The 25,322-nt window shown below is 41.5% G+C and overlaps 1 protein-coding gene across 1 annotated transcript in view; it reads right to left on the bottom strand.

Annotated features, from left to right (window-relative positions):
• LAMA3 (laminin subunit alpha 3) overlaps nucleotides 1–25,322 on the bottom strand; it is a gene marked incomplete at its 5' end in the record, with an annotated part of 116,143 nt that overhangs the window by 19,888 nt on the left and 70,933 nt on the right. Inside the window, 15 exons of the mRNA XM_082499123.1 lie at nucleotides 361–502; nucleotides 1,851–2,005; nucleotides 2,569–2,685; nucleotides 4,111–4,307; nucleotides 5,414–5,581; nucleotides 6,124–6,235; nucleotides 6,335–6,445; nucleotides 6,987–7,138; nucleotides 7,523–7,573; nucleotides 10,181–10,287; nucleotides 12,871–12,951; nucleotides 14,818–14,927; nucleotides 19,380–19,493; nucleotides 23,328–23,558; nucleotides 24,736–24,819. Of these exons, the coding sequence (XP_082355249.1) occupies nucleotides 361–502; nucleotides 1,851–2,005; nucleotides 2,569–2,685; nucleotides 4,111–4,307; nucleotides 5,414–5,581; nucleotides 6,124–6,235; nucleotides 6,335–6,445; nucleotides 6,987–7,138; nucleotides 7,523–7,573; nucleotides 10,181–10,287; nucleotides 12,871–12,951; nucleotides 14,818–14,927; nucleotides 19,380–19,493; nucleotides 23,328–23,558; nucleotides 24,736–24,819 (1,932 nt within the window). The remainder of the gene's footprint in view (nucleotides 1–360; nucleotides 503–1,850; nucleotides 2,006–2,568; nucleotides 2,686–4,110; nucleotides 4,308–5,413; nucleotides 5,582–6,123; nucleotides 6,236–6,334; nucleotides 6,446–6,986; nucleotides 7,139–7,522; nucleotides 7,574–10,180; nucleotides 10,288–12,870; nucleotides 12,952–14,817; nucleotides 14,928–19,379; nucleotides 19,494–23,327; nucleotides 23,559–24,735; nucleotides 24,820–25,322) is intronic.

Genomic DNA, 25,322 nt, shown 5'->3' with positions numbered 1-25,322 from the left:
CAGCTGTTAGATACTACTCCTCTGCAGAAGAGCTTGTGGGTATTACTAGTGCAAAGTGAAAGAGAAAACTGAAATCACCTTCAGTAATCACCAGGCTTGCCTTATGCAGATCTCTTTATTTTGCACTGAAAGGAACAGTTAGCATTCACATGGACAGCCTCATCAGGAAGGCAGTAATTGGCCTGTTTAGTTCTGAACCAAGACTAATTCATGAACATGTAGAATAGCAGCTCATATAATGACCACAGATAAAGAAGGCATGCCAAGACACACAGGTCTTTTTTGGTGCCTCTCTGATAGTTAAAAAAAAAATCTAGTTGTATCAAGTTTACCATCATTTGGCCACTTACGGGTACTTACCGATAAAGCTGAGTCAGCTGCATTCCCAGCTTTGTTGGCTGCTTCCTCTGCTGCTTTGATGGCATTAATAATATTGTCATAGGCAGTAGAAGCTTCCACAGCACAGCCTACTAACTCGTCCTTCCTGGCACTGTTCTTTATTCTGTGGGAAAAGGGTGAAAAATGCAGCCTTCTGCAAAGACTGAACTTTGAGAAGTATTCTGAATCCACCTGAACTCAGTATTTTCTCATTAATGCCAATACAGAAAATGTTTTTTGGTTAGATCCATAATGTCATTCTTCAAAAATATCAAACTTAGAGGCAGACCAATATGAAAAGATTCTTCAGAAGATAGGATAAGTTCAGGTGCTTGGAAAAGCACAGCTGTGGGCCTCCAAAGCAGTCTTTAAATGATTAAGAATGTGAGAATCACTAAGGCACAAGGTCAATAAGCCACCTCCATCACAGCCCCCCAAATATACTTCGGTTCAGAGAAATGCAGCTTCCAAATAAATTCTGGCTGCTCCAGCATCCTACAGGAGCAGCAGGTGGAGCACAAGATGGAGCAACTACACGACCCTTGGGTTTCTCCCCAAGAACCAGTGCAGCAGCTCTGGCATCAGAAACAATGGACAAAATCTTTTGTACCCACTCCCTGTGAACTATGCAACTGCCCAATATCAGCTGCCTTGTATTTGTGAGAACATTGTCTTCTTCATTGAAAAAAATCATACAGAAAACTAAAAAAACGCTAATGACTTTTTTTTTTAACCAAGATTTTTCCAGCAGAATTAGGTATTTTGGAATTAAACTTTGAGAGTTTCTAGTTGGTGTAATGACAAAATGCAAACAATTTGCACAGGAAAAAAAATAACCAGGGTTTCATTTTTTAAATTTTGTTCTGATGTACCATACAAGGCCTCCAAAATCTCACTCATAATTCCAAGGTGAAGTGCAAATAATGGAGAGAGAAACACTTGATACATAACAAGTTTCTCAGTTTTGCCTGTCTAGAAGATTCCTCAAAGGATGAGAAACCTATAGGAGTTCTTTTCCTCATGAATGCTAAACAGGCATGTCTGAAGACTTTACCAAGACAAAATTTCTTCCAACTATTTGGCCCAATTCACTGACATCATAAAGGTATCCCTGAGTATGAGTACAGGCAATAACACTACAAAAAGGACATTCTAAACATCTTCCCACTCTGTACATGAGGTTTTTCTCTCATTAGTAATAAGTTAATGAAGTTTTAATGCAGTAATATAAAGTCATATTATGGGAGTCCCCAATTCTGGGGAAAAAAAAAAATCAGGAAAAATACAGGAAGACCTAGTTTGGGGGAAAAAAAAAAGAAAATAAAGCATCTGTACATCAGGAAGAAGCAGAAAAAGACAAATTTCTTTCTAACTTTGCAAATGGTCATTAAAGCAAGTGAAGTTGCAGACAGAGCATTGCAACCATGGATAGTATGCACAAAAATTGCTCATTTACAGGAATAGCAACGTACTCTTCCAGTTGTTTTGCCAAGTCTTGCAAAGATTTGGCATGTTCCTCAGCCCTCACCACCAACGGTTCTTTGCTTGCTGATAAGGAGTGATTTGTCAGCTTTTCATTCATATCCTTCCTTGCTCCATCCAGCTGAGCAGCCAGGCTTTCATATTCCTACGGGTTTGTAAAGATAAAATGTTATTTGTATTCATACATGTTGGATTTTGTCCTCGTCTCCTTCAGTGTTACAAATACCTTGCATCTGAGGAGACCAAAGGGAAAAACATTCCCTTCCAAGTTACTCTACAGGTTACTGGAAACAACCGTGAGTCATTACATTATGCTTGTAGACCCATTATATAAAAGCAAACCCTGCCGTACTGAGTCAGACCACAGACCCTTCTAGCCCAGTATCCTGTCTCTGACAGTGGCTAAAAGCAATTGCCTAGAAAGAAATACAAGCATATACAATCATTGACGATATTTCTCACAGATCCTCCCAAATTCAGGTATCTGCAGTTCAGCGTCTTCCTCAGACACCTCACAACCCTCAACAAGTTTCTCTTACAGAAACCTGTGCAGGCAGGCTCCTCTTGCACCCAGGATGGGCTGGCAGACCCTTCCCTTTGTGGGACGCTCAGATAAGCCTCATGTCCTAGCCACTGAGCGACGCTACCCATTACAGTGACAGCAAGATATTGGGGTTTTTAACCTTAACTTGAGAAGGTTAACTATACCTCTTTGCTCTTCTGCAATAATCCCAGTACACTGTTAGCTTGCGTCAGGGAAGATCGGGCAGAGCTCAGAATATCCAAGATACTGTTCTGTTGTACATTTGTCTCCTCAATCCTTTTCTGAGGAAAAAGAAAAGTTTGAAAAACATGTGATCTGGTTAAAAATGAGAGGCAGGGAAAACCGTATCTACCCAATCTGGTTTGCAATAGCATTTACCAAAAGTTAGCACGTTGCTGGGCTAGTTAGATGCCTATAGTGTCCAGGGATTAATGCTACCCTACTGATTAGAAGAGTGAGAAAATTCAGGAGTCTGCAGTAGCAGAGCCTACAGCTGGGCAGCAGGCTACTCTTCAGCTATTAGACCTCAGGCAAAGTAAAAGTATTACAGGTCTGCTGGGATGAACTGTCAGGACCAACCACCTAAGTGTCTGATCTCTCAAACCTGGAGACTTTAAAACCAGCTCTTTGGTGACTACCCTGATCTTTTCCATTCTCCCAAAGGCAGAAGTAAAATGGTTACACCATCCCTTCATCTGGGGAGGTCACCAGAAAGGGGGTGTGAAACCTCCCCACCTTATCATTTTGAAAGCTCTGAGGGGAAAACAAATGAAGCTCCTTGGTCTCGAGCAGCCCTGTGACAATCCACAGCATAGCTCTAGGGTAATGGCACACCACAAACGCAGCAAGACACGTGGTGTTGCAGGTAAGGATGTGTTAGCTCTCTTAAGTTGGGTTTTTGTCATTGTAACATGTCAAATCTCTCTCTACCAGAAAAGTGTATCGGGAAATTTATGACTTGTACAGATGCATCCATCTTTTAACACAAATGTGCATACTTCTGTGGCACATGTACTGTACAGTCCATGCACATAATGGTACAATATTATATTAAATATTGAAAGGAACAGTTGAATGTAGAAATTCATTTGTTTGAGCAGTGTTAGCAAACTGGATGGACATGAGTGTGCTAAAACAGTGATATATTTCAGCAAAACCACAATTAATTTAAAAGAATGGGTCCTGCAGCATACCCATATTTCTTGTACTATTTCACCAGCTCTAAAAGTCAAGCACTGCTCAGGAATGACAGATGTTTCTTGTCACCTTTCTGGTGAGACCTCAGAAGAAGTTCTGTAGAATATTAATCCCAAATAATTTAACAGTATTGCACACATTATTGCTCCCATTTTTTGTGACTGTTAAAGCCAAATACCTGAAGGAACTTACTACGGAAAGCCTCAGGGATTTGATCTAGAATAGGAAACAAAAAGGCTAGTGGCAGCTGAAAAGCAGGGCTAGGCAGAGACTCTCCTTCCCTGCTCTCATCAGAGCTAAGTCTTGGTTACACTGTCCTCATCACATAAAGAGGCCACAAGCGGGAGTAGACAACATTTATACCTGTCCATACATATAGCAAAAGATGGAAAGAGACCTTGGAGAAAGTCTAAAGAATTAGTGCTATTTGGCTTTGCAAGGTCAAAAGTAGCAATCAAAAGCTCTTATCTCCTGAGGTTTAATTTTCTTCTCCCGAATCCCAATATTACCTTAATGTCTTCCAACAGAACTCCGTTATCTCTGTTTAAGTTTTCAGCCTGCTTGACTTGTCCCATCGCTTCATTCAGAGCTTCACGAAGGTCAGTGATTTTGGTTTCATAGTCATTCAATGAATCTCTCACAATTTTAATAAGCCCGTGATTTTCTTGGTGGTACTTTTGTAGTTCATTCTTAATACGTGCCAGTACTGCAGTATCAGGACCAGAAGGAAAAGTTTTGTTCAGAGAAGAAGGGAATCAGAACAAACCGCCTTCAAAAGGGCTTGACATTTAGGATTAGAAAGCTGTGGTTGTGTGAAATACTGAGCACCCTTTGCAGCACTAATTTCAGTGTTACTATAGCAGAGACGCTATTCAGCATCTCACTGGCTCAAATCTGCTCACAAGTTTGCTGCTGCAGACAAAGAGCACAGATAAACATTTACTTGGATATTTCTAAACTAAGTAAGGATGAAGATGATCTGCAAATACTGAATAGGTTTTTTTATATGGAACTAACACAGTTTCATCTACAATGTAGACATCTACATCTGCGCTAGTCAAAGCTTCCTCTGTAATTAATGGAGAGATATGGGCACATTTAATCTCAAAGAAGGTAGTACGTCAAATGAATCACACTCTTAAGACTGCCCATTTCACTGCCTACAAGATAGGATACAGAAGAGTTACTCAGAGATAGGTATCAAAGTCCAAACTTAGGGGAAATTACTGTCACTCATAAGGGCTTTCACATTTCTCAACTATGCCCCTGGTTAGGAGATAAGCCTGTGACTTTGCTGTTCTTGCTGTCTCTAATGTCCGGAATCAGGTTTCTAAATGTCCAAGTCAAACACATACAGAGAACATAAAAGGGAGTACAACTAGTGCAACTAGAACTTTTGAACTTCCTTATCCTTGTATGATCTGGCCCTTGAACTACTTCAAAATCTGTTGTTAAATTACATGTGTAATTCCTCTAAAATAGCTGCATGTGCTATAGCCTATACATGATAACACACCAAGCAGTGCATAAGTTTGTTATGATTGGCTACGTCTTTATTTTACTGAGATTCAGGTAGTTATTAAAGAAGGATCTACTGGGTTTCTTCCCCAGCTCAACTCAGTTCCTCCCATAACAAACTAAAAATACCTTTATATCCCCTCCAGAACCACTTTCCTGTTGACTAACGAACACTACAGATCCCGCTACATTGCAAAATGCCCTTCCCTGCACTCCATTCCAAATAATCAGTAACACTCCAGATTTAAGATTGATCTCTCTAGAGAGTAAAATACTGAGAGAACAAGCCCTTACGCAGCTGAGCTTCTGTTCGCTCCTTCTCCGCCTCTGCCTGAAGTTGGCCAAAGTTGCGGTTTCGCATCTCCGTCATCATGCGTTGAGCTTCGGCCAGTTCTTTGGCAGCATCTCCCAAGGGCAAGTTGTTACCTTCTGCACTTGTACCAGCTATTTGTTCCAAGAGCACTGAAAAAAAGTATTGTCAAAGTGAGGATTAGCTTAAGCCTATGCAAAAGACAGAAATGACAGGGCTGGTTTCTGTTCTGAAAAAGGCATGCCTATTCCTGAATCCCTTAATGAAGAAGATCCATTTTGCATTAATTGTATTAGGTTGAAAAGTATCCCGTGTCACACAACCAGAGCTAGTAAGATGGCATTGGGATTGTGACACAGTTCACAGCAATAATTTTAAGCTTCTAACTTAAAAGAGCCTATGATAGCAACACAGACTAAAGTCAGACTAAAGTCAGGATACTCGATTTGTTGCTCCAAAAGTCCCTATGGTAAAGCTTCTCTGTCGCTATTCACTACCCAGAGAAGGTAGGCTCCTAAATCAACATTATGTATTAGATTTCTAATAGGAAGAGGGAATTCCACACCTATGTCTAAATTCTGATATATGAAGTCATTTCCTAAGAAAACCTCTCAATCTTAATTAAGAATACTGTAAATAAACTGAAAAGATTCAATAAACCAAAACATATTATGGAGTTAGAAACTATTTTTACCTTGTATATTGTTGACAACGATTTGTATTCGTGAAACCAAATCCTTTCCTTTCTGATGAGTTTGGCCAAAATTATTAAATAGTGTCTCAGCTGCTTTGTAGTTCATTTCAGCCTAGCAAGAGAAAAAACTGACTAGGTTAAAAACATCTGGATACAGTATGCTAATACGTAGTCAAGAGATGTGTATTTTTAAATTGATTTGGTAAGTCACCTTTTCCTGGAGAGCATTTACATCATGATTTAGGTTAATGAATTCTGTCTCCAACTCATCTACCTTTGAACCCTGATTATGAACAACAGAACGGTAATTGTTCAATAAGACCTGAAAAGAAAGAAAAAAAAATTAACCCAATAAATCACCCATACACAGGAGACAAAAGCAAAAATTCACTGGGTTAGATCTTTACCCAAGGTAAATAAAAGCGGCATTACTGACGTGAAGGCTGACCCATTGCTGCCCAAAACCTGGGCTCTTTTATCTGTGAGTATAGTAACTGCTATTCTAACCAAAGAAAATTTTTTTAGAATTAATTTTAGTTTTGGCAATAGGAACGTTGGGGTTTTTTGGTGATGCAGAGACATGAATTGCTGGAAAAAGACAGACCTACGGGGAAACCTCAGAGATACAGCTTTCAAGGTGAGCAGACCTCAGACAAAGCAGAAATACTGATTCTCTTTCAGAGCATGACATGGAAATAATAGCTGTCTTCTAACAGGTGCAGCCGAGTGCTGTCAGCATCTGGTATTTGAAATCAAAAGTTGATGTATGTTTCCTTGCAAGCTGAGAAAAGTTGGCATAAATTCCACGGTTCAGCTCTTTTCCACTTAATCTGAAATCTACTTTTCTGTTAATGTGGGCCTACCTTTAAATCCCTGATGCGGGTTTCCAGACGTCTCATCTGCTCCAGTGTGTTGGAACTCGCATGGACATTTTGCAGCTGAGACTTAATCAGCTGAAGCTCATCACCTATTGTACTCAAATCCTTCAGCAGTGTGATTACACAGCTATCGCAAGCTGGAGGGAGCAAAGGAAAACAATACGTACTATTGATATTTGGTGCAGAGAATATTTGACTGAGCACATTGATAAATGAGATGCAATGGAAATGCTTTGATGCTTGTCACCTGGTGCCGCCTGAAGAACAAAGGCAACAACAAAGCCCATAGTATTAAGAAGACTGACCAAAGCCAGAAATAAAGAGGACACCCCATTTACATCTGGCTAGCTGACCACCTCTTTTATCATTCTTCCAAGTGTTTGGTTGAATGTTTGCTTTTAAAAGACTCATTACAGGACACCTCCAGTCCTTTTTAAACTCTGCCACCCTTAAAAAAGTCATCAGTGTGTATCTGAAGCCAGCAGAAGGCAATCTAAGTGCAGTTCTATTTTATTACTTACGGTCACAATCTTCATTTGGATCCACATCTTTTGGTTCGTTATTGAAACATTCTGAAATCATAAGACTGTCATTAGTAACCAAAGCTTTCATATGGAAATACTACAGTTGCATTTTTGCCCTCACTTTTCATGGCTGGCAGCCATTAAAACACGGTGCTGCCCTTTCATAAATCCATACCCAACATCAACGAGCTGAAATGCCCAGAAGGCTCGAGCATGCCAAAACATTCAGCACCCACTTACGCCTTGCTGAGATCAACACCTTTTTCACCGGTCAAAGGAAACTGACTGTAACCCATCCCAATATATGCTACTTGGGTAGCAGCAGGAGGCTCTCTCACATCAAGTGTGCTGAATGCATTGCTAGAATTTGCCTAGAATAACACCACGGGGAATGGAGCCAAGACTATACCGTTAAAGCATTTTACCCAGGACATAGGTTCAAACCCCTTTATCTACTTTCGCATCCATGTTCAAACCACAGAATCCGATTCCCCAAAGGATGCCTTACTCACAAAGAACTGAGAAATGTTTATGACCTTCCTTTGTACCTGTCACAGTTTGCAAGATTAAGGGATTAATCAAGCTTGAGAGAAATCCACAGTGTATGCATGGAAGGAGGCACTGTACGTAACCCAAGGCACGGAGGGTGGGCCACAGGTACAGGTGGTATACAACAAACATTGCCCTCAGTCTTTCTAACAAGCCAGCACAAGTGGCTGCCTGCTCAGTGTGCTGTTTTGTTTTATTTGCTTGTTTTACAAGAAGCTTAACACTCTCCAGGTGCACGTGGGATTGTAACATCTTGGGATCCTAACTTCCAGGAGGCAGGAGAGGAACTGGCTCCTGAAAACACCGTCATATAGGACAGGAATCTCCCCATCTTGATGCCCGAGTCCCTTTTACAGGCTCGGTCCTACTGCCAAATTCTCATCTCCTCTTGAAAATGCGAAGAGCTCTGCGTGCATTTTACTCTGAAGGAAAAGGACGCACTCAGGGTATCGGCTGATGCTGTCAAGAGTCAACAACAGCTTGTAACTGTGAGAGGTTACAGTGATAAAATTGGCCCTGAACTTTAACAGCAGCATGAAACAGCCTGGAACAAACTGCCTAGCTGTGCCATTTCCTTTGGCACTTGCACATTAAGTCTTCAGGAAGTTAAATGGGACTGGCAGTGAGCGCTGCTGCCAAAAGGAGGCAAGTCACAAAGAATACATTTGTAAGAGAATGAAGGAAATTATTCCAAAATTCAAATACCCATGCTGTTCTGCAGTTGTGTAATTCAGCTAACACCAGACACATTTCAGCTGTCGCTGTGAAGTACCAATTAAATAAAACTATTATTACAGCTTGTGCACAAACAACATCAGCCAAGAAATGGGGAAATGAAAAAGTCTGGCCAAGTGCCGAACATCGCGCACAAGAAACCTGCTAGAACTTGCTGTGCTGATGATCACAGAGGGTTTTATTCCTAATGTGGAGAAAGAGACGGCTGATCAGAATATATAGTTGGAGACAAACTGAAAACAAACCGGCTTGTTGAATTTTGCCCTACGGATTAGTTTGTCCCAGCAAACTCTTGTTTCAAAAAGAAAGAAACGACAAAACATCAAACGCTGCTTGGACCTGTTCCACACAAGGTACAAATATAACAAAGATGTATTACTTCAATGATGAAATATGAAATGAGAACTAGCTATTGAAAAATTGCACCAGCTGCCAACAGCAGCTCACATCACTTGCCGGTTTTCTAATTTCTGTGACCAAGGAAAGATAAGGCAATCCTTGGCAGTCATTCGAATGCAGTACGAAGAACAGTGCAGAGAAATGAAGAGTATGGAAATATTAGGAGTTATTAGTTTGACACTTCACCAACATCTGAAGAGGAAAAGCTGCCTGCAGGGAAAGAAAAGCATAATTTTACTGGGGAATGAAAATATGGGAGAATCAAGGTCCCTTTCAGGAGCAGTGGCCTTTGTATTTCTGAATAGAAATGAGCATCCCAAGGATTGAAGTGAATTGAGGTAAAGAGTCTGAGGAATGTAGGCTCAGGCCCTTTACTTCAGAATTATAATAGATAAAGCACACATATGCCGGTGGCATAATATTTTTATAAGAGCTTACTAGTCGTGCAGTACATGTGTGACTGATACTGGCAAAATCATGGAAGTGGCAGAATGGTTTAGAGCAGGATTTATAAAACAGCCTCCCGAGTCAGGTCCTAACTTCCACTGTAAACCTAAGGTGGCAGTGCCTGATGCAGACTCTGAAGATGTCACTGAACTGTCCCAAATACATTTTAAAAAGGCACATCGAGACTGCTCAGTTTGACCGGCAAGACTTCACTTAACCATGTCAGAAAATGAAAAGTAATGCATTTAGAAACACACCCATGAAACATAAACCAAAATAAAATTGGTAGTATTTATGAAGGGAAATACATGATAAAATGGCTTACATGGGTGAACTCAATTCCTCAGGACAGACCTTGTATTACCATGGTGTTACGCTTTAGGAAACCTTACTTGTTGTTAAAAATTATCTGCATTTCCTATAAGTCTACGTCTTTACTTCAGGTCATCTGATCTAAGTACCCTCCTTCTCTGCTTCCCAGAGAGAAAACAACGCTCCCTACCATGTTCGTAGTCCCTCACATACCTCCAGTCAGGCGGTCACAGCTAGCCAGCTGTCCATTATTGTTACAATGACATTTCTGACAGTAGCCTCCATATTTCTGTGGATTTCCAAAATATCCCGGAGCACAGCTAGATAAAGAGATACAAATAATTTTTATTAAATATTTGAAGCTACTTTTGTGAAATGTACTTTCCCTTGAATAAAGCCCCACGGTTATTCTCCTGAAGAAACTTTCAAGAACTTTTGATTTCATGTCTTGACAGACAAAAAGGGTATATTTTTGGTTTACAGTACCCTCTGCACCATGCTAAAAATATCTTTCCAAGTACTGCAGAGATTTTGTCTAAAAATAAAAGAACTCCCACAATGCTCATATAGGAATAATTCACCTAATCTGAAAAAATACAACGCACACAGATACCTACATACATAGAGAATTTGACAAGGCTTAACTCAGCAAACCACATCATTCTGGTCTGTGATCTCACCAGAAAACATATTAAAGAGGATCATACCGCAAGCACATGTTGAGATTTCAAACAGCAATGGCACCGAATGACATTATCGCCCTACTGCTGGGTGGTCCCTCACCTTGCCATCTGCCAGCAAAGCAGTCTGTGTGAGTGATCTCTAAATATTTTATAGGTAAAATATATTGTCCAGACTGGCTAGCTAATATTCCTAGAAGTCACTCTGTTGTAAGATCTATAGGGGTGGTAACGCCTGATCAAAGGGCCATGATGAGCAGCTGAGGTACAGGCTAGGTCTGGAAGCGAAAATCTGTCTATAACCTGCAGCTTAGATGTCAAAGGTAACAGCCTTGAAGCCCAATACAAAGTGGTACTGGAGGTACTGTCTTCAGGTGAGATATCATGACTTATTGGCCTCAAGCTTCCAAACCAGACAACGCCACTCCATTATGCTTAAATTCTCCCTGGATTTGAAACTCAGTGAAATTGCTTACTCTGCCTGCCTGAAAGTGCCATGCTGTTCACAGAATCACAGAATCACAGAATAGTCAGGGTTGGAAGGGACCTCTGGAGATCATCCAGTCCAACCCCCCTGCCAGAGCAGGGTCACCTACAACATGTTGCACAGGACAGCGTCCAGGTGGGTTTTGAACATCTCCAGAGTGGGAGACTCCACAACCTCTCTGGGCAGCCTGTTCCAGTGCTCCACTACCCTCAAAGTGAAGAAGTTCCTCCTCATGTCAAGATGGAACTTCCTATGTTCAAGCTTGTGCCCATTACCCCTCGTCCTATCACTGGGCACCACTGAAAAAAGACTCCTCCCATCCCTCTGGCATCCTCCCTTTAAGTATTTGAAAGCATTAATAAGATCCCCCCTCATTCTTCTTTTCTCTAGACTGAAGAGACCCAAGTTCCTCAGCCTTTCCTCATATGAAAGATGTTCTAATCCCCTAATCATCTTCATAGCCCTTTGCTGGACCCTCTCCAGCAGATCCCTGTCCTTCTTGAACTGGGGAGCCCAGAACTGGATGCAGTACTCCAGATGCGGCCTCACCAGGGCAGAGTAGAGGGGGAGGATGACCTCCCTCGACCTGCTGGCCACACTCTTTTTGATGCACCCCAGGATGCCATTGGCCCTCTTGGCCGCCAGGGCTCATGGTCATCCTGTTGTCCACCAGGACTCCCAGGTCCCTTTCCTCAGAGCTGCTCTCCAGGAGGTCAGCCCCTAACCTGTACTGATGCATGGGGTTATTCCTCCCCAGATGCAGTACCCTACATTTACCCTTGTTGAATTTCATTAGGTTCCTCTCTGCCCAACTCTTCAGCCTGTCCAGGTCACGCTGTAAAGCCGCACAGCCTTCTGGCGTGTCAGCCACTCCTCCCAGTTTAGTGTCATCAGCAAACTTGCTGATGGTACACTCTATCCCTTCATCCAGATCATCGATGAATATATTGAACAGGACTGGACCCAGTACTGACCCCTGAGGGACACCACTTGTTACTGACCTCCAACTAGACTGCACCACTAACCACAACCCTCTGAGCTCTATCTGTCAGCCAGTTCTCAATCCACCCCACTGTCCATTCACCTAGCCCACACTTCCTAAGCTTGCATGTGAGGATGATGTGGGAGACAGTGTCGAAAGCCTTGCCAAAGTCAAGGTAGACAACATCCACTGCCCTCCCCTCATCCACCCATCTAGTCACTTGCGCTTTGCCAAACTGCTGCTATGTTCCAGCAAAAGAGGTGGCTTCAGCGTTGTGTTTGTGTGCTCCACCTGTGGAGCACATCGGAATGATTTGGGATGAAGGGTACGGTGTTAAACATTACGTGGTTGCTGTTGGATAACTAAGAACACTGAAGCAACATCAGGTACATTGGAGGAAACAGGAAAATGTTTTTTAACTCAAAAAGGGACGAAGTAAGTGGGAGTCGTGGTTACCATAAAGAGTGCAGGATAAGGCCAGGCACAGGGCACTCAGGCAAAGAGGCTGACACTTCCCTTTTTGGTAAAAACTGTGTAGTCACTGTGGAGAATTGTTTACATTTCTTCAGGGGGTATTGGGTGTATGTCTAGAATTACACAATAGCACCATGCTATAGCATCTGTTCATGTAAATAGATTCTCCTTAAGCATGTGCGTACGATGCATATGTGTACATCCCTATATGACCCAATACAGACATAGCTCCTTTTATGGTGTCTTTCAAAACCTTGGTCTTGAGAAACAAGTCACTTACCGCTCACAACGAACTCCGGTATAGCCTTCTTTGCAGAGACACTGAATTTCTTCACCATTTGCCACACAGCCAGTTGCAAATCTTTGAGAAGAAGGAAAAATATTATTGTGAGCATGTCATCAAATAGATTTTACACTCTAGAGGCTAAGCTCAGTTAAATGACTTTCAGACTAAAGAGTTTTTATACCACCAAATTACTTCTCAGCTAATTTAATTGCCTCTAGATAAATTGCTGTGACTAATTCTTTGAAGTTTCATATTTTTTCATCTAAATTCTTTCCTTAGACTAAAAAAAATAATCAGTTCTTGACCCTCTGGACTGACTATAATAGGTCACTCCCCAAAGGAATGCCTAAAATAAACCTTAATAGCGATGTTGTAAAATAAAACAAGTCTGGGTAGCTATTTTATCTCACTAGGCAAGAATCAATAGCCTGTGCTGGACAACATTTCCTACTGTTTTGATACCTTTTCTTCTCTTTTTTATGGATGGAAAAATTGGAGGATATTTTTATGTAGCTAATATTGTTTGGGGTTTTTTTTAACCAAGGCAGAACTGAGTATGGTGAGGAGCTGCAGAGTATATCTGGTTAACACAATGAACATTTTTGTCTGCTCTTTCTAGCAGACTCATTTAGATTCAAATTTCTCTGGGAGAAAAAACTTTTTTGGCTGATGTTTGGGAAGAAGAAGGCAAGAGGTGAAGCAGGAATAGGTCATGTTTGCTATTTCCAGTTTTTAATCGATGAACAGTTGGATAAAGCGAGTCTGTGTACCAAAGACAGATGTCTGCACCAGGAATTACATATAATTTGACTGGGTGAAAAACTGTCAACTCCAATAATGCCAGGTGGGGTGGATACCCTATGTCAGGAATGGTATTTACCACCCTAATATGCAGTTATGAAACTGCAGAGGTTTACGGTCTTCCTAGGTATTTCAGCACTCTTAAAGCAAAAGATGACTAAAAATATGTTCAGTCAGCCTCAGGCAAGCACCTGCAGAAGAGGCCAATGCTGTCAAAAACAGATCTATCAGAGAGTTCTCTGATAAATGAAAAACCTGTCTATAGTCTGCTAGTGTAAATCTCTTACTTAAGGCTACTTGGGGCTTGCTAATGCACCTGGCAAATACTATGTGGTGCCTTTAGCACTTTATAGCTTAGTTTTTCTTAAAAAATATTTGGTTTTATTTAACACATTTCACATTTCAGAACTGACCAATGATGACAAACAATGTGGCTAAACGTACCATGCATTTAAAATGCAATTTACTGCCCGATTTTAAAGGCCTGGCAACCTTGTTAGACCCAAGGAAATTTAATTTTTTCTAGGTCAATATGTTTGTGCTTCCAATGGCGCTCCCACCTGAAGAGCAACCATACTCTTTCAGAAATCTAGACAGGTGCTTAAGAGCTTTAATGTTTTTATACTGGTTTTGCATCTTAATAAATTTTCTGAATTCATATAAAAGGCTCGTTTCATCGTTCTCACTTACCTACTAGCCAGAGTAATGGTGTTAAATATCAGACTAAAGATATTTTACATCCTGCATTTCAGTAAACAAGAGAGATTCTGGATATGCCCAGTAAGGGAAAAGACTGCCATCCTATATTTCTCACTAGTAAGTAGTTACTGGTGGTTTTCTACATAATCCCATTACAGCTGCCTGGGGCTCCCCCAGGCGATGAGCAGCATGCCTTTGTGGTTCAGGAACTGAGTAAGAATTGGAATACACAGCTTATTGAAAAAGGCATTGCCGTGAGACAGACTACCAATTTACTGCTGGTCTAACATGCCTCAGATGGGTCTGATGCCCCACTATGCTGGGCAATATGAGAATACAGAAAAAGATCGTTATCTTCCTGTGCTAGCAGGGTTTGGGGGGGTTGTTTCTTTTTTTCTTTTTCCCCTTCCCTGCTTGACTTCTTATGACCTTTTACTGTACCTGTTTGTATAGGGGCAAGGACACACCCGGCAGGAACCCTGAGTGGCGTCTCCATAATAGCCATCTTTACAGCGCTCACATTTCTCCCCAGCGGTATTATACTGACAGTTCTGCAAAAGGAAACAAGCAAGACAGTTAACAGTGCTTTACCACTCAATATGGCTTTACTATTAAAAAAACATATAGCTAATCTACTCAGAGGATGTGTTCTTTCCCTTCCACATAATCAAGTATCTATTGCTGAACTGCTTTCACAACCAGGATAGATTGGTTCCAGCCATTCTCTAATTGTAGAAAGCACAGTTTACTCACTATTGTGGAAAAGCAACAGATAAATAAGCAGCATTAAACATATTTTTAAAAAAATTCAATCAATCAGATGCATAGTTTGCTAAGGAACATTCCATTAATGAACTCTCTCTGTCTTGATATTTCAATTAAAAATCACTATGTTTAAAAGGAACTTTAAATTTTGTATCTTAACACTGATTAGAAGTCAGATATCATTTAAAAGCATGCAATTAATTGACCCCAAGCACATTCTTAAACAAATCCCATGAAATTAATATAAGAAGTATTTCTCGTAGTAGATTCAGACCAGAATTGAATTTCATGTACTTTCTCCTGTGTATGTCATACTTGTATTTACCTGAGGTAACTGGAATAAATAATGAAAAGCAAAGGCTTTAGAAACATTCTTATTCCTGGTGCTGTCTAATTGTCACACACACTTGGTTGGACTCGATCTTAAAGGTCTTTTCCAACCTAAGTGATTCTATGATTCTACATTTATACATTACGGGGAGAGGATGAGCTACTTGCTTTTGCATTACCTAATGCGATGCTAATGTAAAATAGAAATTGTTCATATACATTTTTGAGCAGCCATAAAAATTCCACGTCACCAACACTCAAGAGGCATTAAAGCTCCCAAGTTCTAAAACTGTTTTCTTCAATGTGCAACAGACTGATCCCGTGGCCCACAGAGCTGAGGCTGTACTAATAAAGTGAAAGATGGAAAAAGAAAGCAGGAAATTAGCTGCAAGCAGTCACTGAGCAGATTGCACTCCTATTTAATCGACTTTGATGGCTTAGGACTATGTTTGAAGGCCCTACTACCATGTTTTGCAGCAGAGGGGCATTTCTCCCTACAAATGAGAAACAGTTTTGTCTCTCCCATCTCCTCTTACACTCCGTTCTCCTCCACATTTCTTCACACCCACGTTCCCTCAACCACATCAACAGCACTTCCCTCAGCCTCTGCATGTAGTAACCCCTAATTTGGTTTCATTTTGGTTAAAGAACCAAATTTGTGGCTCACTTGAGAAAGCTTCTGGGAAAGAACAGGAAAAACTCCAGTTCACATATGGGCCATTTAACTAGTGGAAGCTAAAGTCATATGAAGACACTATGTTTGTAAAAGGACACTATGTTTTGTAAAATGCAGCCTCTATAAAAGCTGGTGCATATGCTCCTGCAAAAATCTCATGGAAAATTTAGACTGTTTCTGAATAATTGCTGTAAATTTTAATAATCCTGAAGAATAAATTAAACTGCAAAAAGAGTAAAAGAGAGGTATTTAAAAATATTTGTATTGGTTTCATCTTGGAGCAACCTCCCCCCTCAACCCTGGGTTTATCTCCTGGCTTTTATTTTGCTCACTCTTTCTTCAGCAATTATGGAATTGCTTCATTTTCTATAGACAGTGTAAGATATTTCACACATAAGCCATTCTGAATGCGCCATGCTGTTCCTCTAGCTACATGGTGTAGAAGGACTGGAGAACATAATCCAGTGCTCCCAAGGAATGGTGGAATGAAGCCAGAGCAGCAACTCCCTCATGGGTCTTCAAGTTTCACTGGGCCAGAGACAACCCTGGTGTCACAGCATCTCCAAACCATCAATATTGAAAACTCTGAAAGGAAAACTGCCAGCTGACTCCATATGCACCCATATGGTACAAGGAAGCCAGAGCAGAATGTGTCATGGCTTCAACAGAAACACCTAGGTGCATGGGATTACGTGATATGAAACAACAAGTCATGGGATAAGCAAGTGTCAGCACCATGCTGCTGCTGAGAGCGCGTGCCTTTCCGGAGGAAGGGCAGGGACCAGGAGGACACAAAGCCTGACTAATGGCAGAGGGCAGGCTTTTCCCTACACATGAGAACCAGTTCTTCTGTCTTCTCCATCTCCTTCTGTACTCCATTCTCCTTCACCTTCAGCAGCACAGCATTGCACCCTTCTCCTTCCACAATGTCCTGGTTTGAGGTAAAACAGAACCAATTTTGTTCAGTAACTTCGCTTCTTAGCTAGGCCTCTCTAACTACTGAAATTAACTGCATATTGTGCAGACAATATTCACTCTCTCAGAGTGATAAGACCAATGTTTACAGCTGATGCCCAGGCATGGTATGCAGAGAGGCTCCTGCTTATACTTATTGCTATAACCCCCAAGGCCAACCAACTTTGTTACTTGCCCAGTTGGAGTGTCAGAAGCAGAAAAGCATAGTGGGGTCCCACCTGAAGGGAGGAGCGGATAGGACAGGTGACCCAAAACTGACCAACGGGGTATTCCATCCCATCTGCCTCATGCTCAGTATAAAAGCTGAGGGATCAAAGGGTCAGCTCTCTTCATTCAATGGCCAATGTCTGAGGAGGAGTCTGTTTGTCTGCCTGTGATCCCGATCCTGAATGCAGATCCGGAATCCAGTTCCCGTCCGTCACTGAGTCCAGCCTGGGACTGCCCCAGTGCCAGCCGGTGACGTGACTGTCATCTCGGGAGCTTGATACAGTTCTGTATATATTTCATTATTTCTTTTTATTTTATTATTTCATTAAAGTAGTTTAGTTCCTTCTAAACTCATAAGTCTCTTTTTCCTCCTCTGCATCTCTCTTTGAAGAGGGGTAGAGGGGAGCATCTGTCGGTCCCATCTGGGGTCCCCCAGGTCCCCAGTAGCGGATTTTGGCCTAAACCACGACACACCAGCATGCAGCAGGATAGCTATCGCCTGAGCTGGGGAGGATTGCACTGCAACCACAGCAGAAAGAGTCAGCCTGGGCTCAGCCTCTCAGAGCCTTCTCTGGAGGCTATCACTGGAGGGACGTTGACTTGTGAAGGTACTGGTGGGCTCCAGTGCTCCAGGTGAGAAGCAGGAAGGAGGCGGTCAAGTGCAGTTGCATCCAAGCTTTGCACTTTGGATATGAAATTTGACAACTCCACATTGGGAAGCCTCCTTGTCTTCTCTGCACCACTGCAGAAGTCCCATGGCTCCTCTACAGAGAGACAAAGTCTCTCCTTATTAGGTGGAGGCTCACGATGGAAACAGGCCCTCTGGGCTTTCATTTTTCACCACATTATCCTGGATGACTTCGCTTGCCCTAAATTTTGTCCCAGAGCCAAGTGTTGATTTAGCTCTATTTATCTGAAAGTTAATCCAGCTGTGAGAAGGAGGGGACAAAGAGAAACCTAAATCACATACTTCATGAGATAAAAGTGAGATTTGCATATATTTTTTCCTTTATAATTTTCATCCAAAGTAAAACTTCTTCATCTTTATAGCTCTGCTGCAGCATTTTCCTGTCCCGGCCTGCCCGGCCTCTCCAAAGCAGCAGCCCGTAAGTCATCCTCCAGAATGTGCCGAATGGGTTTATAGTTTCCATTAAAGCAAGAGGGTTGGTCGAGACAAAGTCGGGGGGTGGAGGGGAATGACATAACATGCAGGAATGCACCGCAGGCAGAACGGATGCAGCACGAACAAGGAAGAAATAGCAGAGAAGACAGACCATGAAAGAGGTTGGCAAGGTTCTTGTTTACACAGTCAGTGAAAAATTAGTGAAAAGTTTTTAAACGGGAATTTTTCAGAACGAGCTGTTCCAAGAAGCATCAGGGACATAAGCTGGAGAAGCACAGTCAGCCAAATGTCACACTTGCATTGCTGCGAGGGCTTTTCCACCCCCCATGAGGCCACTTTGGGTTCAATATGGTATGCCAGGGAGCAGAATCTGCCCTGCTGTATCTTCTGTAACAGCTGAAATTTTCTAATTAATCTAACTTCTATCCCCTTTATCTCATCTTATTTACTGCAGTATTTTTTAATCCATCTAGTTGTAAATTAAGATTAGTGGCGATTTACTGATGCTGATTAAACAAACGATTCTGCAAAGGCTATGCTATGCACAGATGCAAATATCAGCAATGTACAAAACTAAGGACTCCATATGCCAAGGTAAGACCCCATATTTATTATAAAAACTGCAAACACTTACATATGGGCTAATTTGGTGACTTTTTGTACCATGAGCTAACAAAAATTATAGGGGAAAGAAGAAAACAAAACCAAGGCCACAAATTATTCTTACCACCTACTGTTATGTTAAACATACGTGTAAGTGTCTCCAACTTACGCTCATTAACAGTACAAGATATAGAGAATGAGGCAAGCAAGGATTATTTTAAATGCTTGGAATTTAACAATACTGTATAATCCATACTGCAGTAAGGTAAATGTTTTTTTCTCCTTTTTTTTCAATTAATTTCTTGAGTGTTAGTATTTACTTACAATACATTTTCCAGTACCATCTTGACACCTATTTGAATTCCCATTGCAGCTGCAGGGGACACAGCGTCCAGTAAATAATCCTTTATTCTCACGATAAAATCCAAGGCCACATTCCTAGAGAGTAAGCAGAGAGAAAAAAAAACAGTGAGTTGTGGTGGAAAGATTTACAGGTTATGAGAAGGGTATTTTGAAATTGTTTGCCATTTAGTAGTGGAGGTGTACATCTCCTGGCAAGCTCTTCTTTGCCCATATTATTGTTTAAATTTATTATTTAAATATTTTAATGCGGTGAATGGCACTGAAGAATGGGGCTGAAGAAGATTCAGCCTAAGCATCTGAACCCTGTGCTCTACACTTTGTGGTAGTGGGGATTTCATCACTTTGACTCTAACCTCTGAGCAAATCATATTTCCTGTGGCTATGTACAAAGGTGTAGAATATGACTTTAAAACCACAGAAAGAGATTTGAATATAGATTCATACTACAGTCTTCTCAAAGAAGAACATATGAAAATCTCACATATTATCTAGTGGTTATATGAAATCTTGATACTAATCTAACTATGGTGTAGCCCTTGGAAATACTTCTAATGAGATATCTTTGACACGAATTCATCATGACTTCAGAGTCTACTTGGAGCTATACGAAGCCACGCTTAGACACAGCGAGGTGATCTTACAAAACACACCGCGGTCTAATTTCTAAGTACAGGCTTGTCCCAGAGACCCAGGAAGCATGAGAAGAATGTTCAGCTATTGAGGGCACAGGAGCAGAAGCACAGCCTGTCAGATCAAGATCAGGTTTAAATAGGGAGCTGAACCGGAGGAAGATTATGAATGAAGCAAGAGACATGAAGTTTGTTAGCCTACACCAGGAAGGTAGTAACCAGTATGGTAAAACCAGGTTCTTGCTCGGCACGGGAAGGGAAAGCACAAGGTAGGAAAAGTGTATGCAATTCTTCCTGGGCATGGAGCCTTCTCGTATACAATTCAAATATTCATGCCCATGTTCTATGCTCAGCATCCTCCTGGCACACCAAGCACACTAAAAATGACCGGACATAAGTCTATCCCTCCTATTCCCGAGCTCCTTCCCACTAGTAACTAAGCTGGTGTGGTGCAAGGAAGATCAGAAGCTGTATGCAAGTGTGGAGAAAGCTGTGCTCCCCACGAAACCAATACCTCCCAGGTTCCTGCCTCCAGCAATGTACTTCTGCACTGTGCCTATACCTCACCTGGACCTCACAGTTAAGGGCTGGCCCCAATGACATTAAGAAAACAAGTGACAGTTGAACTTTAAAGCCATAAATCTTTTCTCATAGCGACTGCACCATCAAGCCTGATGGGATTAAACTGAAGAGCAAAGGGTTTGCAGGACTGTGTCTCAAATCATGTTCCAATAGCTTGAGGTGTAAGTATTTATGCAGAGGCAAGATTACCCAACGAATTTACCAACCATGTAACTACCAGGGGAAAAAAAACATTCACGTCTCCCAAAGCAGATCCCCAAAGGAATATTGAGTTATTGCTGTTTAAACAACAGTTGCTAGTGGCACCTTTGCCTTCTTTACATGTTGGAAAAACAAAAAAAAAAAATACACAGAATACTAATATCATCAACAGCTTTTAATACTGACTTCAGTGTGAGTAAGGACTGTATTTAGAATAGGCACTTGAAATTTTTCAGATACGTTTTTAAAAGGGTGAATACATTCCCTGAACAACAGGGAGCCAATATATACAGCTTCTGAATAAACCAGGGCCCGAAATACATTAAACAGCATGACTAAGTAAAATATAGGCTCTAATGCAGATAAATTTTATTTACTGCAAGTCTCTTTTTGGAAAGCAAAATGAAGCACTCATTGTAAAAATACATCTAAATGCTTTTGGAAGAAATCTATGCAGTTTTTTGTTTTTCTATTTATGCTGTCTTTAAAACAGCACATTTGAGTATGTGGGTGCTTTGTTTTCAAAGCAGCATTTGTGATACTGAGAAATTGATTCCATGGAAAGATAAAGCTCCAGGCACTTTCAAGCGCTCGGGAGTTCAGGCTGATTGTTTTCAAGTAAACAGCAATTTAAAAGAAACTTCTCGCACACACGTTTTTGTTAGCAAAGTACTTTGCGACAGGAGATTAGCCACCGTATTACTTTCATGTTAAGTAATGTAAAAGTTGTAATCAAATTGTTTCATTTAAAAACAAAAAGGAAGAAGGAAGCAAGTCAGGAAGGGAAAAGGAACAAATTACCTGTCTCTGGTAAAAATCATTTTGAACTTGTTGCTGCTGACTCCCCTCCTGAAGGTGAGGATACAATAGCCTCTGTTGCATGTCTTGTGCTAAACAGCGCCCCAGGGCTACTAACGTGACAACCAGCCATCCTACATTCCTCGGCCTCCGCTCCTGGGCCGTCATTTTGCTTTAGCTCCGCTGCGAACATATGCCTCTATCCTTTTGGCGCCCGCCCGTCCTCTTATACTCTCCCTTCTTCTCCAGCTTCTGACTCAGATTAATGAGGCTCTGTGCTGTGATGGGCCCCACCTTTAAACTTTATACGTGAGTCAAGTCGTACAGCACACATTACCCTTCCTGAGGTTAACAAGTAACCCCACGGTTCCTGTAGCTCAATATATACCTAAGTCGGGGTGTGGCAGGCATCACCTCCTCCCCACCTATGGCAGCCAGACAGAGCTAGGTGATTAGAGCAGTAAATCACTGCCTGAGTAATGCTGCATAAACATACGGGGCTTACGAACTACCCAGGTGAGTGTCTTGATCACTTCCTTTGGCAATATATTTCCACCAGGTTACATAAAAAAACCCCCAACACCTTAGCTTATAAAGGTGGTATGGTGAAAGCAATGGGATGGCAGTAGAAATTTCAGTCGGCACACATCACTTTGCGTGTGGCACAGAACATCAAATGTAGGAAAAAAATGAGTTTCTAGAAATATTTCCAAAATGGTATTCGACAGATGATGAAGAGCTGCCCTGAGCAGTGGATGCACACACGAGACATAAGCCAACCGTAAATGTTGTTTTGTTCAGTCTCTCTGCAGCTGCTGTGGTCTAGATAGTATACTTTCATTCTCATTTCAAGAACGTTTGCAAGGTTAGTACAGCAATTGCTGCTTTATGGTAACCCTCAACCATTTTCTGAGAGAATAATTCCTCATATTTTGTGCACTTTGTACACCGCTTACCTCTCCGGTACTTTATTCTGCTGCCTTGGGTGCGTAAACATGGGAAAAGTCAAGCTCTAAGCTAAGCAAAGTGACAACCGAAAGATTTACAGCTACAGGAACAGCAGCAGGGATAGGATATACAACTGCAGCTAGGATTTCACCATTCTTTAGGTAACAGTATTACTTTGCAATGCTTACATTATCTTTCATAAGAATATCTCCAAATATTTTTTTTTTCAAATATTTTAACTTCAGCTTTCAAATAATTTCCTATAAAAATAGGAAAAGTGTTAGTCACTCCATGAAAATAGGAAAGTTACCAGAATTATCTAGGTTCAGGTTACTTCTCTTGGACCTTGTCATGCATTTCCCTGATAAAATAAGGAAACTTGTCCACATGTAGGGTCTCACAGACTGTGATCAAGTCAACTCTACCTTCTCTCCTTTGAAGTAAGTATTAACTGATACTGAATAGATAATAATCTATTCAGCCTCTTGTAGGGCATCACAGAAGGATCCCTCATTATAGTGCCATACACATGTAAAATGACATTCACAGTTCCGCAAAAGCAGTCATGAGTTGAATAACCCCACAGTGCTTCTTAGACAGTGAAAGTATTTGAGCCATTGGAAGTGCACGTGCTTACAAGAAGTACGTTTAATTACTTTAATAACTACCCCGTTCCTCTGACTCAAGCACTATGTATAGCTGTAGGCAAGACAGAAGACAATGGCACAGTATGGAGGCAAATGCTTCCTACCTGGCATGAGTCACCAGCATACTCCGGAGGGCAGGAACATGTCTCTACGCTGTGTGCAACGCTGCCGCTTCCTGCGCTGGTGGCTTCTTCCAGCCCAACCTCTCCAAGGGTTAGTCGCTGAGTCTCCGTGAAGTAAAGGCCTCTGATGTGTAAGCCATCGAGTCTAGACAGGATTATCATCAGTTCTTCTCTGGACACAAGGTTATTGCTGCCGGCATGCCTGAAGTTTCCCTGCACATTAAAGGTACGAAATGAGCACAGCTCTGCAGCTTCTTGAAAAAGAGTACCTGCAAAGACGACAGGATGACAGAAAAAGGGAGAAAACCCCCATGGAACAGACCCCTGTAGTGCCACCTGGTGCAGGGTGAAATAGAGTCAGGAGAACAAATATAATGAACATAAACACAGGATAGGTGGAAAAAGGAATAATGAGCACAAAAAGGGATGTACGCTTTACTTTGCAAGGTAGATACGGCTTTGAGGTATCGAAAAGTGAAGAAGCATATAGGTTCTTCTTCAGTCATTCAAATTTCTTTGAGGTATCACCCACCAAACCATAAAAGGGTGGAAGAAAATGCTTTTATTTTTAAGAGTAAGCAAAGTCCTAGAAATCCAGTCTTTGAGGGCTGCCTTCTCGCTTTCTTGCTGATAACAGACACAGCATTACTGAAAATGGAATCTGGCTTGTAGAAACGTCTTTTTTGCCTATATATGAGATAGAAATGAATAACCCAGTTTGACCTTCTGAGCACAGATTTAAGGTATGAATAATCCCCTGCTAAATTCACCTGCCTGAATCACAGAACCACAGAATGGTCAGGGTTGGAAGGGACCTCTGGAGATCATCTAGTCCAACACCCCCGACAGAGCAGGGTCACCTACAGCAGGTTGCACAGGACGGCGTCCAGGTGGGTTTTGAATGTCTCCAGAGTGGGAGACTCCACAGCCTCTCTGGGCAGCCCGTGCCAGGGCTCTGCCACCCTCAAAGTAAAGAAGTCCCTCCTCATGTTAAGATGGAACTTCCTAACATGAATGTTGGACATGCATTCTAAACTAGGTAGCTAGACACCAAGGAAAGCAGATAACAGTTCATTCCATCCCTATTAAGTACAGTCTGGGGCTGAATCATCTGGCATTGACGACTGATTCAGTATTACTCCACTACCCCTGGAGGGCTAAATTGGACAAGATGCCTAACTTAGAGGTGCTAAAATTAGGGCTCATGAACCAGAACCTAGATTCAATGTGGCAGTAAAGAGAGAGAAGAAAAGCTGTTTAAAGTCTACGGTATTTAAGCTTATATTCATTAATATTATCAAGTCTTTGGTATTTCTGCACATATTACCTGCGCATTTTTTGTGTGTCACTGTGAAGAAAAAGGGAAGGCCATTCCGTTCTCATTTCTTACCTCAACTAGCTGCACACGGCCATAATATTGACGGTCAGGCAGTGGGTTGTTGGGATCCATATAAACAACTGTCATTTGCTGGCCCTATGTGAGAACGAGGATATAACGTTGCCGTTTCACTACTTTTTGTGGTAAATGTTCAGATGCAATAAAATTTGGTCAAGCACATTAATCTTGTTCTTTGGGGGATAAAAACTAAGTAATACTAGGAAAACTGTACGACATTTTGTCAGTGAAGTGGTACAGCAAGCACTGTGTTACGGTGTCAGCAGGATTTTCACTGCTTTTGCCTATTAGCAACCTTGCTTCCAAATAAAACACAGAGAATTTAATGCTGACCAATTGCCACAGGAAGTAGTTATTACTTTTGAGTAAAAAAGTTTTTGCATTTTCATACATTCTCCTGCGCGTCCTGGTGGAAAAACAACTTTGAATACTACTGTAGTACTTTATGAGGCATGTTTCTCAATAGGAATCCTAGAATGCTGAATTAGTATTTCTGATGGTCTGAAGAAACAAAACCACCCCCTTGAGAATTTCAACAAACAGTAAAAGATTTTAATTTTTAGCCCTAACGTGGCTAAATT

This window comes from Vanellus vanellus, assembly GCF_965231255.1.
Source record: "Vanellus vanellus genome assembly, chromosome: 2".
In the NCBI taxonomy this organism is placed as follows: Eukaryota; Metazoa; Chordata; class Aves; order Charadriiformes; family Charadriidae; genus Vanellus; species Vanellus vanellus.
The sequence above is the reverse complement of the archived record's forward strand: the minus strand, read 5'-3'. Positions and strand labels throughout refer to the sequence as shown.